The sequence below is a fragment of the Rhyacophila brunnea genome, unplaced genomic scaffold (assembly GCF_057557595.1).
Source record: "Rhyacophila brunnea isolate RB1 unplaced genomic scaffold, BYU_Rbru_1.0 scaffold_24, whole genome shotgun sequence".
In the NCBI taxonomy this organism is placed as follows: Eukaryota; Metazoa; Arthropoda; class Insecta; order Trichoptera; family Rhyacophilidae; genus Rhyacophila; species Rhyacophila brunnea.
The window spans coordinates 18,952,857-18,967,239 of record NW_028232904.1 but is presented as its reverse complement, the minus strand read 5'-3'; the positions used below and the strand labels follow the sequence as shown (position 1 = coordinate 18,967,239).

Here is a 14,383-nt window from a genome sequence, read left to right as displayed (position 1 = left end):
AACAGTTTCTGACAAAATATATTATTACCAATAGAAATTTTTTTTTTTTTTGAAAAAAGTTAGCCAGCCCGGCAGGGAATCAAACCCTGCATCTCCCGGATTTACGCCCTATCCACGCATTACCTCTATGCTACGCGGTGACATACTAATTGCGACAAATTTTAACTAGTGGCTATTGATTTAGAAGAGCGCTGATGAGTGGGTATTAACAGAAGCCAATAATTAAAATTTGTCGCAATTAGTATGTCACCGCGTAGCATAGAGGTAATGCGCGGATGAAGCGTAAACCCGGGAGATGCAAGGTTAGATTCCCTGCCGGGGTGGCTTACTTTAAAAATGATTTTTTCTATTGGTTATAATATATTTTCTCAGAAAGTGTTTTTCAAAATTATGTGTATTCGGTAAGTACCTATATTGATAAAATATAGCAATTCCAGCTGAAGAGAGATGAAGCACGTGTCATATATAGAATGAAACAAAATCATAATTGCACTCATTTGGTGGACCGAAACAAAAAACCCAGACGAACTGAACGTATCAATCAAGGCCCATTGCTCACTACCCTGGGTCCATCCGTCATTCGCGATTAAGGCGTAATGACGGCCTGCCCGGCACATGAGCGGGGGGCGGTATCATTTTGCCCACTTTCATAATTGCCGCTGATGTATCGTTTGGAATCACGTCTCAATTATATGTAATTTATGTTGCCACTTTGCAATATTGCAAATGGCGCAAATTTATGATTTTTGTGCAAAAAACAAAAAACTATTCAGCCAAATTTTCTTTTTATAATAAAAAAATGTGTATGACTTTTACGTGGTGAAAATACAACAGTCATTATTTGAAATGTGTTAAAGAAACCATTGAAATACTTAATTACCCCGCCAAACCACAAACCCCCTTACACTAGGGTTACATGTAAATTGTACGTATTACATTATTCACCGTAGCACAGTTCGCCGTGGGGTTTTTTATTGGAATACTATACGGTCATCTCTATAGCACCGAGATGTAAAAAATACGCATTGTTCAGTATTTCTAATTTAATTACATTCATATTATTTTCTACCGTCTTTCCCTTGTATTTCGGTTGCTTTTATTATGTAGGTATTTTACTATATATACCAGGGGTGTGTACATTTTTTTTCTAGGATTGATTAGTTGAAAACATTATTTATGGCGATCGACTGATATCACTTGTAATTATATCATGCGAGATCAATAAAAACCCATTTTTTTATAATTTAAATAGGTATGTATTTTGAAAACGGATACTTATTTTATATTACAAATAAAAAATAACGGTTCAGAAATATTCTTATTTAATTAATAATATTTTGTCTTTTACTTCTAAAAAAATAAGTAGGTACACATTAACTGTAACTAATTTCCACATAGTTACACAATTTACGTATTTTGTAGTAGCCAAGTAACATGCAACCCTTCGCCAGGAAACATACTTAAAATATATTTTATACAATATGAATTATCATTTAATTACATCAATAATCATATCACATCGAATTGCATCGCACATCTATCTATTTTTAAATTTAAAAATATCCCTTGGAAAAAATAGCGCCGCTGGTGACCTTTTTTACTATTCGGGCCTATTTGTGGTTTGTGTTGTGTTTACATCGAGTAGTTTTGGCTCGTTTGAACAAAAAATAGTACAATATATTATTATGTCCACGATCGACCCACTGGCCATCCCCGATATATACTATACTTAGGTTTTATAAGTATTTAATTAATAAATAGATTCCACAAAAATGAATGTTTTATTTTCCCCCTGGCTGTTCTGTTTTGTCAAGCCACAAACACCATAAAACCACCACAAAAACACCATACCAAGCAGCATACTCCGGTCAAATGAGTCTTATGAGCCCTTGTTTTACTGGTATCCGTGCCATATATTATGACACACTGATCTTATTACTGATTTTTCCAAGAAACTCCCTAGCACGAATTTTTTCTTAATGTCAATTTATAAGCTACCCTTACTGTTAATAGAGGATTCCAGGTAAACGAAATTATTGACCCTTTCAAAAGCACTCAATATGTTCCGTGCGGACATCTGGATACAACCTTATATTTTGTTTTCTCGACATTAACTCTTAGGGCCCAAGCAGACTGTTTCGGCCGGAAAGACCTCTGGCGCCACCTATTCACGGGTGCTGTTTACAATGTGCTTGGCCCTTAAATATAATATTATATTACTTTTCTAATCGGTCAGATTTAATGTTTAATATTATTATAAATAATTAACAGTGGCATCTGTGAATAAAAACTGTAGCTATTTTGTCAGAATACTTAATATTAAATTTATCCATATGCAAGGTTTTAAATAAAATTTTAGTCACAGAAAAAAATACAAAGAATAATACAGTTTCCTACTCAAAAGTAACACCGTGCAATGAGAGCTTTCATGGGTTATTTTAATATTAATATTATATAGTCAGTAAAATAAATTATAATATTATTATGTTTGTTCGAAAAGTACTTGGAGCTTTTAAATAATATTTTTGATCATAATATCTAAAAGCTCTTATTATACCTACTGTATTTACAAATACCCCGTATAGTACAAAATCACCCCTTTTTGAGAGCAACAAAAAATGAAAAAGTTTTTGCGGAATCTATTCAAATTCTATGGATATTTTTCTTTTTTTCGCACTTCTGCGCGATCGACAGAAACTTAAAAAATGTATGAGGGCTTTGAGAGGACGTTTGAAATCAACATGATAAAAAACACCGTAAACTATGATATTAAAGTATAATTAAATTGTCTTTTTAAACGTATCTCAATGTAGTTTTTTAATTTTTGACGATTTTATTGTTGTTTTCATTACTAGCGACAATGCGATCGCTAAATATGTCGACAAGTAAGTCAACATTTTCTGCATTTAGATGTTAATGAATAAAATAGTTAAGTAATAACTATGCTAAAACTAAATTTAGTTTGTGTATTAAGTAAAAGTTTGTAACAGATGATATTTTTATAAACGTGGTTAAGAAAAATTCAGTAAGTTGACATTTACTAATAACTTCAGGTTTAATTATTGTTGAACGTTTATGGAATACCTGTACAATGAAAGCTATATAAGACCAATAATTACGGTATTATACAATGAAACTGGGTGTGAAAATATAGCATTTTATTTTTAAAAAAATATTATTAGGTACTTTACAAATTGTTTTTATTTAATAAATGATATTTTTCAATAAATTTAGACATTTATAGAATACATAAATTACTAGTTATATTAGTAAGTATGACAGTTTCTTAATAAATAAACTTTTGTGAGTATTTTTTAGATAATACCTATTGACTATTTAATATACTGATATACAAAATAATATACAAAATCTTCATTCAATTAGGTTTAGGCTAAGACTTATTTTATAGAATCAAACTTTAAAATGGTCAAAATTCCGAAACAAGGTTTTGAGACTTACAAACTTTTTGCAGTAACCCAACAAGACAATTTACTTAAGTACGTATAATGTATATCAATTCTATTAAATAAAAGATTTCCGAAAATTTAAATCAAACGTGTTCGTAGAAACCTTTATTATCTGTGCCAGACCGGTTTTATTAGGAATGCAAAGTAAACATTATTACAAGAAGAAGAAAAAACGAATAAAATCTTCAAACGGAAAGAGTTTACAAGAAACGGCCGTTTGATTAATATGGTTATTGTGTATATTGCTTTCAAAGAAAACCAAAAAACCCTTTTTCTGCATACATAATTAAAATAAATATTTTCTCAAGTTCGCTCCATGCGCTTTGATCCACCCTCCACGGACGGAGAAGGTATTTAATTCAGAAAAGGGTGAAGTTTTTATCTCGCTTTGTACTAGAGATGGCATTAAAATCATCGCAAAGCGGTTCGCTGAAATATCAAATTTTAGTAATAATTTATTATTACATTCTTAAACAAAATTATATTTAAATTCTAATGGATTCAAGCTCTGTACTATTCTATTTTAGTGGTTTTTTGCGACCCGGGTTTCGCCTTTCGGCATATTCAGGCGCCGTGTACACTTACCAAAGGTAAACACACACTGACAACGAACTCTCTTTACTCTAGCTTATATAATAAATCAATACAATAAAGTAAGTAAAAACTCCATTACCCACCTATCAAGTCAAAGGTTACAAAATATACAATAAACAAATAATGAATAGTTGAAGTGTCAGTAAAAAACCTAATTAGTAAAAACCCTATCTTATTTTAATAACAATAGACTCCATAGTATATTATAATAAATCGTCAAACCTAATAATAGATAATTATCCTTTATGAACAATAAAAATACTACATTCAAGAGGTGTAAATCGTCAATTCTAAGAAAAATAATTAATGGGCTTAACTAATGAGATATTAGTCTTAAATAATACTCTTACATGGTACCTACTTTTTAATAACATTATTTAAAAAAAAAATACATACAAACACCTTTATTATATTAGCTAGAGTAAAGAGAGTTTGTTGTCAGTGTGTGTTTACCTTTGGTGAGTGTACACGGCCCATGAAGATGCCGAAAGGCAAAACCCGGGTCGCAAAACTAAAATAGAATAGTACAGAGCTTGAATCTATTAGAATTAAAATTGAAATTCCATCAAGTACCTTCAGTCGATAGTATTAATATTTTAAAATTATATTTTTTTCATTGTCTCTATAATTCGCTGTGGATGATGACCTTTCCCTCTAAGGTAGGTAGCGATTTTCAATCTATGGGTCGATTTCCATATTTAACGGGTCGCAAAATATTATCAATGTAACACCATATTTGAAATTTAAACTTTATTGAATTTCGATGTAAATGGGTTGCATGAAGATTTTGTTAATATTAATAAATTAGAAGAACATTTCATTAAATAATATAAAATGACGAATCTTTGTGTAAATTCTGGCTTAAATTTAAAAATAATAAATCCAATATTAGTAATGCCCTTTGAAATAACATACACCTGCAAGTCTTCAAGGACTCTCAGCTCAAAATTTCGAAACAGACTGCAGCCTGAAGAAGACCTAAGATGTAGCCTGTCTAATAAAACACTCAGATTTGATTATTCTTTAAAAACTTATCCAAAGCCAAGCAATAATAAGATCTAATAGTGTTACAAATTACTCTATGTTGTCTCATTAAAATAAATTAAATTGTTGTAAGTACGTGATATTTTATTCATTGTTTCCTGGGTCGTAAAGCAAAACTATTGCCGTAAGTAAGGTCACGGATCAGCAAATTTAAGAAAAGCAGAAAATCGAAGAGGCTTTTTATACGATGCTTTGAAATAAATATAAATTTAATGTTTACCTCATTCTTTATTTATTAGGTTCTTGCTTTTTCCCCAAGTACATATCGAAGAAAAAAACAACTTAAATTTGCTAAATACGAGATTTGAACCCTCAACACACTCCTTTATACGGTCACCTACTCGTCTATCGTGGGCTTTATTTTATTTATGGCCAAGTTATATTATATTATTAATAATTAATTGTAAGGTACGATTAGAATGTCGTATAAAGTTATATTATCAAGATTAAAAACATACATGAATTATCGTGGGGTTGCTGCCAAAAGTTGGTAAGTATCCAAAACATGTTTTAGAATAATTATGGACATTTTAAAGTTTGATTCTATATAATCAGTCTAAGCTTAAATGTTATTGAATGAAAATTGTTTATCAACTATAGGTCATTTTCCACTAGTAATTGATTAGTGTAAAACTCGAAACATTGTAAGGAAGACGAGAAAACGAGAATGGAGAACGCAGTTTTGACCAAATAATATAAAAATATTAAATATTTTATATATTTACATCAACCGGCTCTACGCGAAATCACAGATTTAATAACTGGTTCCTTGCCCCAAAAGGCCCATCACTTTGTGGTATTTTTTTCAAAGGCCATACTACAACAGCGCCTGGAGGAAAAGTGTATTAAGAAATACCTCAATAACGTTTTCGAATTGTATTTTTTTTCTTGAATAGATTACTGAAAGCCTCCACTGGTATATTATTTAACTTGGGTTTGAATATGTACATATTTAATGGAATAGTAGAAATGTTAGAGGCATTAGGAAACTTGTCTTGATGTATGGAAGGAAATATTATGCTCATTGATTTTTTGGCCTTACACTATCAACAATATACTTATTATCGGAGGTATTGAAAGGATGTTTTTTTAATTATCGTAGGTATATAGAATCGGGAGCTAAGGATCACAGGGGCTTGTCTTCAATAACAAAATTTTGTGATAAACGCAAATAAAGATTTTGCTAAGATGTAATTCATTAGATAAAGCACACTTTACTCAAATATATCGTTTAAACTGATATATATACGATATAGAGCTTTGTGTCACCAATAAAAAATATGATGACGACATTGTCAAACGAATTGGAAAGCGGCCACACTGGATAGGGACAGGTGGAGGGAGCTGTTGGAGGAGGCCAAGACCCACACTGGGTTGTCGCGCCCCTGATGATGATGATGATAATGACGGCGTTGTCGAAACTGAGGTTAACTCAAAATATGCATTTTTGCAAATAGGCCCCTGCGATACTAAAATACCGACGTGCCGACTGCCAAAACTTGATAAGACTCAACATAATGTTACGGAGTAATTGCAATTTGATAGTTTCATGTCCCCATAAAATCAGGATATTTGACTATTTGAAACTATTGTATTTTCTCCCAGGGCATTCCCAGGCAAAATTGAAAGAGATGCTTCACATCGCCACTGTAGGGTCCCGTGATACGCTCGATTCAGATCGAGTGTTGTGTGGGGCGGGTTTTGGTTTGGAGGGACTAATTTCAATGTAATATGAAACTATTGGGTTTATATTCAGTTTTACGTGATCAATAGACTTTTATCTATTCTGTCTATTTAGAGTTCTATTTCACGTTGATTTATAATAAATGAAATTTCCCAAAAATGCAGTGTTTCCGACAATATGTAAATGTATTCATAAATTCACATGTTAAAACACATCAGTTGTTATTTTTTTTCATATTATGTATAATATACTTTGCCTTTTTTATTTTAACATGTTCATTTTATTTTTCCTTTTATATATAAAAATATATCGTGGGGTTATTGTTAAAAGTTTTTAAGTCTCAAATCATGTTATGGAGTAATTTTAACTTAAAAGTTGGATATTCCTCATAAAATTAGGCACAATATTAATTATTTATTTATGCCGTATGTGCATACATATCGGATAACCTTGATTTTTTTTCTAGAATAGGTACATATCATTATTTATATAATATCGTCTCTGTTCTAGTAGAACACACTAACTGGTGAATACTAGTTTTGAGTAATTTGACTTTGAAGTTGTTAAAATGTTTGAAATGGTATATCATGTGAGTTTATTAAGTAATCGTTAAAAGGATGACTTTAAAATAAAGACTGTTTATTTATTAAGAAGGTTTGCAGACGGTAAAGTTTTAAATAAGGAACATTTTGGTATAACTAACTCAATATGTCATTTTCTCGAATTAGTGTCTTCTGCCAGAACAGTGACGATATATACAAAATAATCCGTTCTTCTTCTTCTTTGATGGTGCTACAGCTCAAGTCGAGCCCTGGCCTCCTCCACCGCCGTCTTCCAGCCGGAACGGTCCTCCGCACGACTTTTCCAGTTCCTGATTTTTAGTAGCTGGTTGGCATCTTTTATAACGTTATCACCCCATCGTGTTCGTGGCTTTCCCACTGGCCTTTTCCCCTCTAGGTTTCCTTCGAGAATCTTCTTCGGTATCCGTAACTCAGGCATGCTTGACATGGCCTGCCCAGTTTAGCCTCCGGGAAAAAAATAATCCGTTGTTAACCCTAAATTCCTAAAATATCGACTTACCATCTTTTAGCAGCAGCCCCACGATATGTGACTTAGCTTCCTTATGCATATTGAATAAAAGTAAAATATAATATTATATCCCATTTAATAATAAGTCAGAAATAATACAATAAATTATTAGAAGCAATAGATAGTAAAGAGCTGTACTTTGCTGACATAATATAATATCACTGCTTACTGATTAACACGTCTGTTGTATAAGTTAATTTATTTTGTAATTTTACTTTCTGTAATACTGGTAGGTGTTTCTCGAAATTTCAAAAAAATGCTTTAAGAATTCTGTTAAACAAAAAGGTTCAAAACTGTTGCGTTAGAATAGAAGGATGATATGAATTATCTTCGCTCATTATTTTAGTTGTAAATTATATCGGATAATGTTTACGGCTCAAATCTTTAGAATAAATAATTTTAAATTCCAACAAAACTTTACGCCTTTGTAATGTAATTAAAGTTTAATTTATTTTCATTCAATATTAGTAAAGCCTTTATTGATTCTAATAAAACTTCATCGTTGTATAATCAAGTGTTTGGGGAACAGCTGATTAATTAAGTTTGCAATTTCATTATACTTATAATCCGTTTGAACAAAACTTATTATTCTAAGAAACATCAACATGAGTACTTATCTTATATTATTACGGTAAATACGCGAACTTGTCGTTTATATGAAAAAGAGTTATTTATTCATGGAGAGGTTTATTTTAATTAATAACTGTATAATTAACATGGGATCAAAATGCGGCAGTAAGATCCCAAATTGGACAGGTGAGAAATTCGTTTACTAAACGCTGTTTCTTGGGATATGATTTTACAACGTTTTTCTTAGCTCCTATTCTTATTTTTCCGGTGGTTCTTTGTCCGGTACAAATCTTGAAATCGATTTTTAACTAATTTTTCGACTAGCTAGACATTTGAAACTTTTAGAATATATCAGAACACGATGCTAATGCATTTTTTTAATACTTTTAGCCACCTTTAAATAGAATTGAATTAATTTTCAGTTAATTCTGTTTTGTATGAAAAGTTATTTCGATACCATTATTGGTTTCTAGGGGGTCCTAGTAACTAAATTATTAAATAATATATACGTACGTTACTATGCAAATTAATATGACATGTCAAGTACAATTTTTTTGATCGTTTAAGCTAGTCAAGTCAAGTTTATATAGTTCAACAGAATTTAAAAACATTGTATATAAAAAGTTCTTTTTATCTTGTAATTTTATTTGTTCATCACATTATCGAGTGATATCAAGAAAGCGGTGTCATGCAGGCTTGTTAAAGCTATCGCGCTCTATCTGATACGATTCGAACGAGGCCGCGCTAACTACCGAGTGACTCAAAACGCCGAAAACTCAAAGAACCGGCTCCAGCCTTCTCAACATAAAAGGTATGTGTCTAGCATCCTGTGTAACCCCTTCCTCCCTTCGATCCGTAATCCACCAACCAGCATCTTTAAATTATAGTCCAATGCTAAAAGCGCCACCAATATACTATATTATATTAGGTATCTATATAATAATATGAATTTCATTCATTAATCAAAAAATGTATAGTTCAAAGTATGAATGATTCATTGTCCTTTACAATAAATTGATTTAAAGCGAGATTAAATCAATAATTGAAACACCGCAGTCTAGACAGTAAGATTTTCAAATCATTATGATATAGAATATTTATTATTAATACTCTCAATCGAGGGTACTTGATGAAATTTAAAATCTAATATTGATATTATGAGGCAATAAAATATACATTAATTGATGTTTCTCTGCGCAAATTGCTGTCATATTAACAAACTCCAAAAGCGTTTTACAACACTATGCCGCAGCTACTCGCGCACATAACTGTAAAAGCATAGCATACCACATCCTTCACGAGATCGAAGCTAAGAAAAATAGAGGGGGAGAACTACGCCTTCAATGCCATCGCACATGGGTATTGAGGGCAATGAAAGGACGGATGGTCTGGCAAAAGAAACTGGCCAATAAAGGATGCCATATCAGTGGGTACCAGGATACCTGGACTGGAATAATGCCATAAAGAAAATGAGTCAAAGCATGTGGATAAATTTTCACGACAGGGCATCCCTAGAAAAGGGTAAGTGGAGTAAGTCCATTCTACCATCCGCAAGTCTCATTTGAAGAAAAATAAGCTTAAGCTATTACGGATACTGAGGATAAGAACAGGATACACAATGGGTAAAAGATTTGATTTCCTCGTGGAAAGAAGCGATTCGCAGCTCATGTTTTGGAGGACATTGTAGATATTGCAATACATTGCCCTAAATATGAACGACACAGAGTACAGCTGTGAATTGCGGATATCTTTGAGAATTTCGACTAATTTAAAGGTGCCCTGGCGGTTGGTAGGTCGGAACAGCTTGGTAGAATTGCAAAATTCTTTAACAGAATTAGAGTGAGGGCCTGATCGGTGAATCCTCTTCTAGATGAGAAGAGGCAATTAACAGCGTGTTGCAGTCAAAGCCTTGGTAAAATCATAAAAAAACACAAACAAACTAAACATCAGTAGCCATAGTAAACATAGTAGTAGTAGTGATGATGAGTACCTCCGCTACACGGAAGTACATTAAAACATGTATATGTCTGAAAGCGATTGAAGGCACATATCCACATTTCAATGTACTTTAGTGTAGCGGAGTACTTAGCATTTACCCACTAACCAAATATTTTTTTCAAAATTGTTTTTTTCACCCGGTCTCTCGAATGGTTACCGACCACTGATGTAAATAGTGTTTGGTACTTTTTAAAATTAAATTAAACCCAAAATCCTCGTCATTTAAGGTACTTAATAATTTATAAGTATTCATTTATTTATTAAATATCTAAAATTATGCCATTAAACTATACACAATTTTAGATATTTTATAAATGGAAGAATATTTTTTATCGTCAATTTGTTAAGTCTAGTATTCATTTATTATCGTATATTTGTCTTACTAAGGTTAGTGTTAGAATAAAATTTAAAAATATTTGTCGGAAGTTGGATTCGACTGACGTCCAGAGAACTTCAATTCATTTTTTATACAATTACTGCAGCCTTAGACCGCTCGGCTATCGAGCTCGTCGCGATGTTGTGAAAAATTAATTAATTAATAACATGAGTACCACGGTAAAATTTTGCGTTACACTCGAATTTGGAACACAGAATTTTATCTGAAAGTCAGCGCGAGCGGTAAAACATAATATTATACATGTGATAAAAAATATACATTGATAATATGTTTTACACTACTCCATTTAAGTCAGTTTGTGACCGGAGTTTTGTATCATACATTATTACATTTTATTTTAATAATTATTGTACTGATATGTAGGTAAACGAGAATTTAATGTATTCATTTTTAAACATGCTTTAATTACCATTGATGAGTGCGTATATTGTTTGAATCACTCAAATGGAATAGTACAAAACTTAGACTAATACTTAGACGAGGGTTGGGGGTGAAAACTGGCCTAATTTTAGAAAGAACTTCTTTTGAAGAAAGAGCTGTTTACACGCCATGCCTCCCAAGCCGAGTGCATCATTCTGTTGTTTGCGTATTTGTGATAGTTCATGTAACAATTTCATATAATGATCGCCACGTGTTTTCGTAATTATCAAAAAAGTTCACTCAGGTGGTTACTTGTAAGTTATTGTATGTATTACATTTTGCCATAATATCAGTTAACTGTGAACGTTGTAGCGTAAAGAGATGGTTGTATAGCATGACGCATTATTTGTGAAGTGCAGATAGAAATGTTACAATTTTATTCGATTCAATAATAGCATTAATTTGATAGGTACGACGTTTACAAGGACCTACTAGAAGTTTATATAAATTATATGATATGATTATGTCTCTTATTTTCTTATATTAAGACGGTTTTAATTACGTATCTTTCAAGTGTTTTTTTAAGACATGACTTTGATCTCCAAACTATACGGCCATATATTCCCTATACAACAGCTCACAGTTAACTGTGATACGGTCAACGTACAAATTTCCGGACACGACACGTCGAATAGCGCATCGAGTTGCGGTTTTAGCTGGCTATATCAAATGGCGAATGGAGGTAACCGCTTTGACTCCAGTTCATTAAGTCAGTCAATTCTTGACATGAATACGTGTATTAATTAAGGCTCTAAGTACCAAAAAGTAGTATTGCCTGTAGTTACAAAATACTGAGTCATTGCAGTAAAATTTCATGAAGCAGACATTTTGAAAAATGTGGTTTTACAGTGTGAAGCAATCACGGCAGTTTCTATAATTTTAGGTATTAAGAACTTGCAAGTGTCAACACACCATCGACAGCCATTTTACATTGAATGAGGTTGACCACTGTAGTGCTATTTACACCATTATAAATAAAAGAGGCCAACGGACTTTCAACATCGACAGGTTTAAATATTTTGCTGTATTTTTTTGACTTGCTTGAGGCACTTAGACCATAGTTGAAGTTATTGGCGTTAGTATGTAGAACACTTTTCTATAAAAAGGTCAGTTTTTTTGTTTTTGGTACTTAGCGCCTTAATTAATACACGTATTCACATGATGGCTTTGCTGTCAGGTTCTTTGAGCGTGGTCTTGTTACCCGTTCAACATCTCCATGTGGCGGAGAAATACAGAATGCACACCACATGCTTTGAGAATCTCCTAAAATGTGTATGGAAAGGGAAGAGCTGCTCAAGTCAGTTTAGTTAGAAAGTTTTGTATAAGCTTTACTTTGTTACTTACTACAATCTTTAATATTGCCCCTGCGCGCTCATTTCTCTCATATACCTTAACTTAAAGTCATGGAAATTCAGTCAAAGCACATTTGAGGGCATGGCGACCTTAGTCTTGGGTAACTGCTCATGAGACATTCTCAGTCATAAAAAAATAATGCTTCACTCCCAAACGTAGGGTCCAGTGATACGCCTGATTTAGACCAGGTGTGGTGCGGGGCGGGTGTGGTTTGGTAACTTCAATGCCTATCTCGGAGTTTTTGCCAACATAACTGATTGGACATTTTAACTTCATAAAAATTGGGTACGTTATTATATTTTTATAATAATGCATTGGTCAATAAGCCTCATAATGATGGTAACAGTAGTTATAGTCATTAAAACAATACAAGCTAGTTATTTCGAAATAATAAACACAATTTTATTATTATCTTACACAATTAATTCTTACCTTGCACCGGAGTGTAGATATTCATGTACAAGCAGTCTTCACTCTGTTCTGTCAGGAATGGAAGAAGGCGACGCAGATACTCCAGCCGTCCCTTCGGCATCCTGCCTAATGACGCAGTCTCATTGCTGACATCAGGAAGGCGCTGGGGACAGGCAGGTCCTGCTGATTCCAGAACCTTTACCCCTTCCCACGGAGACGGCGTTCGCGTGGGGCTGAACCTATTAATACAATTTGATTTGGTTATATTGCCATAACATATTGACAATTTAATACACGTGGAAGGCAAATGATGTACTGGTTTGGCATATTATATGTAGAATTTTCAAAATTCTTGTGATATTGACAGGATTGCAAAATCACCTTTACTTGTCGGTCGTTTAGAATTTATTTAGATCTTCCTGCCAAAATAAATACTTAGTAACATTAATTTCCGACCAATTTTAATTTTTTATTTTTTAAGTTATTTATAATTCTAGTTGCAAGCGGCAGCTTAATAAGTAATAATTTCTCAATTATTTTAAAATCTTATTGACGATTATTTAGAAATGAGAAATTAATATGTCGAGATTTGAGATTGACCTTTTCTGGTAATTTCTCGAGATGAGATTTATCGATCACAATTAATTTGTAATTGTGATGAATGAAAATATCATATGGCCTTTATCTTTTTTACGTACTTCCCAAAAGATGGAAAGGAATCTACGCTAAAGTCGACAAACTATATCGAAGAATCGCTAATAAAGCATTTTAATTAGCCAGATCTAAATAAATTTACAAATAAACATAGCGTTTTTTGTAAAAATCAAAATAGTATTATTCTTGTTTGTATAATAACAATAGTTTTTTTTTAATAAATAAATACTTTCCACACATATTTATGATATTTTTTGTTTGTAGACAATATACAAAAAGCTCTGTCGATACTTACTAATTATTATGATCTGCAATGACCCTTTGAAAACAAAAATGGATTTCACCTTTTTGTTACACCGACCACACATTTTCTTCACCAAATGACGTGATTCTTTTTTTACCTCATTTGTGTGTTTTTGTTACACTTCCATTATATAACAACAGTGCTAGAATCTGCAGGTATACTAGATACACAAAAATAATCTATACAGCTAACAGTATTACAATATGAGAGGATTATGTTGGATAAATATATTTTTTTTTTCTATTTTTTAATGTGTATTTTGAAGTAAAAACATAAAGTCTCATTCTACAATTATCTCTGTTCTTTTAAATATCATTTAAGAGACCCGAGTATTGCTATTTATAATCTTTTTGTACTATAAACATTCACCTACGATTTTTTTTAGCTGACTGTCATTT

General features: G+C 32.3%; 1 protein-coding gene across 2 annotated transcripts in view; it reads right to left on the bottom strand.

The window, feature by feature from the left end:
• Positions 1 to 14,383, bottom strand: part of LOC147069140 (neuroligin-4, Y-linked-like) — a 492,482-nt gene that overhangs the window by 267,607 nt on the left and 210,492 nt on the right. For both annotated transcript variants that reach the window (XM_085950968.1, XM_085950969.1), the window contains exon 3: positions 13,049 to 13,266. In XM_085950968.1, the coding sequence (XP_085807094.1) occupies positions 13,049 to 13,266 (218 nt within the window). The remainder of the gene's footprint in view (positions 1 to 13,048; positions 13,267 to 14,383) is intronic.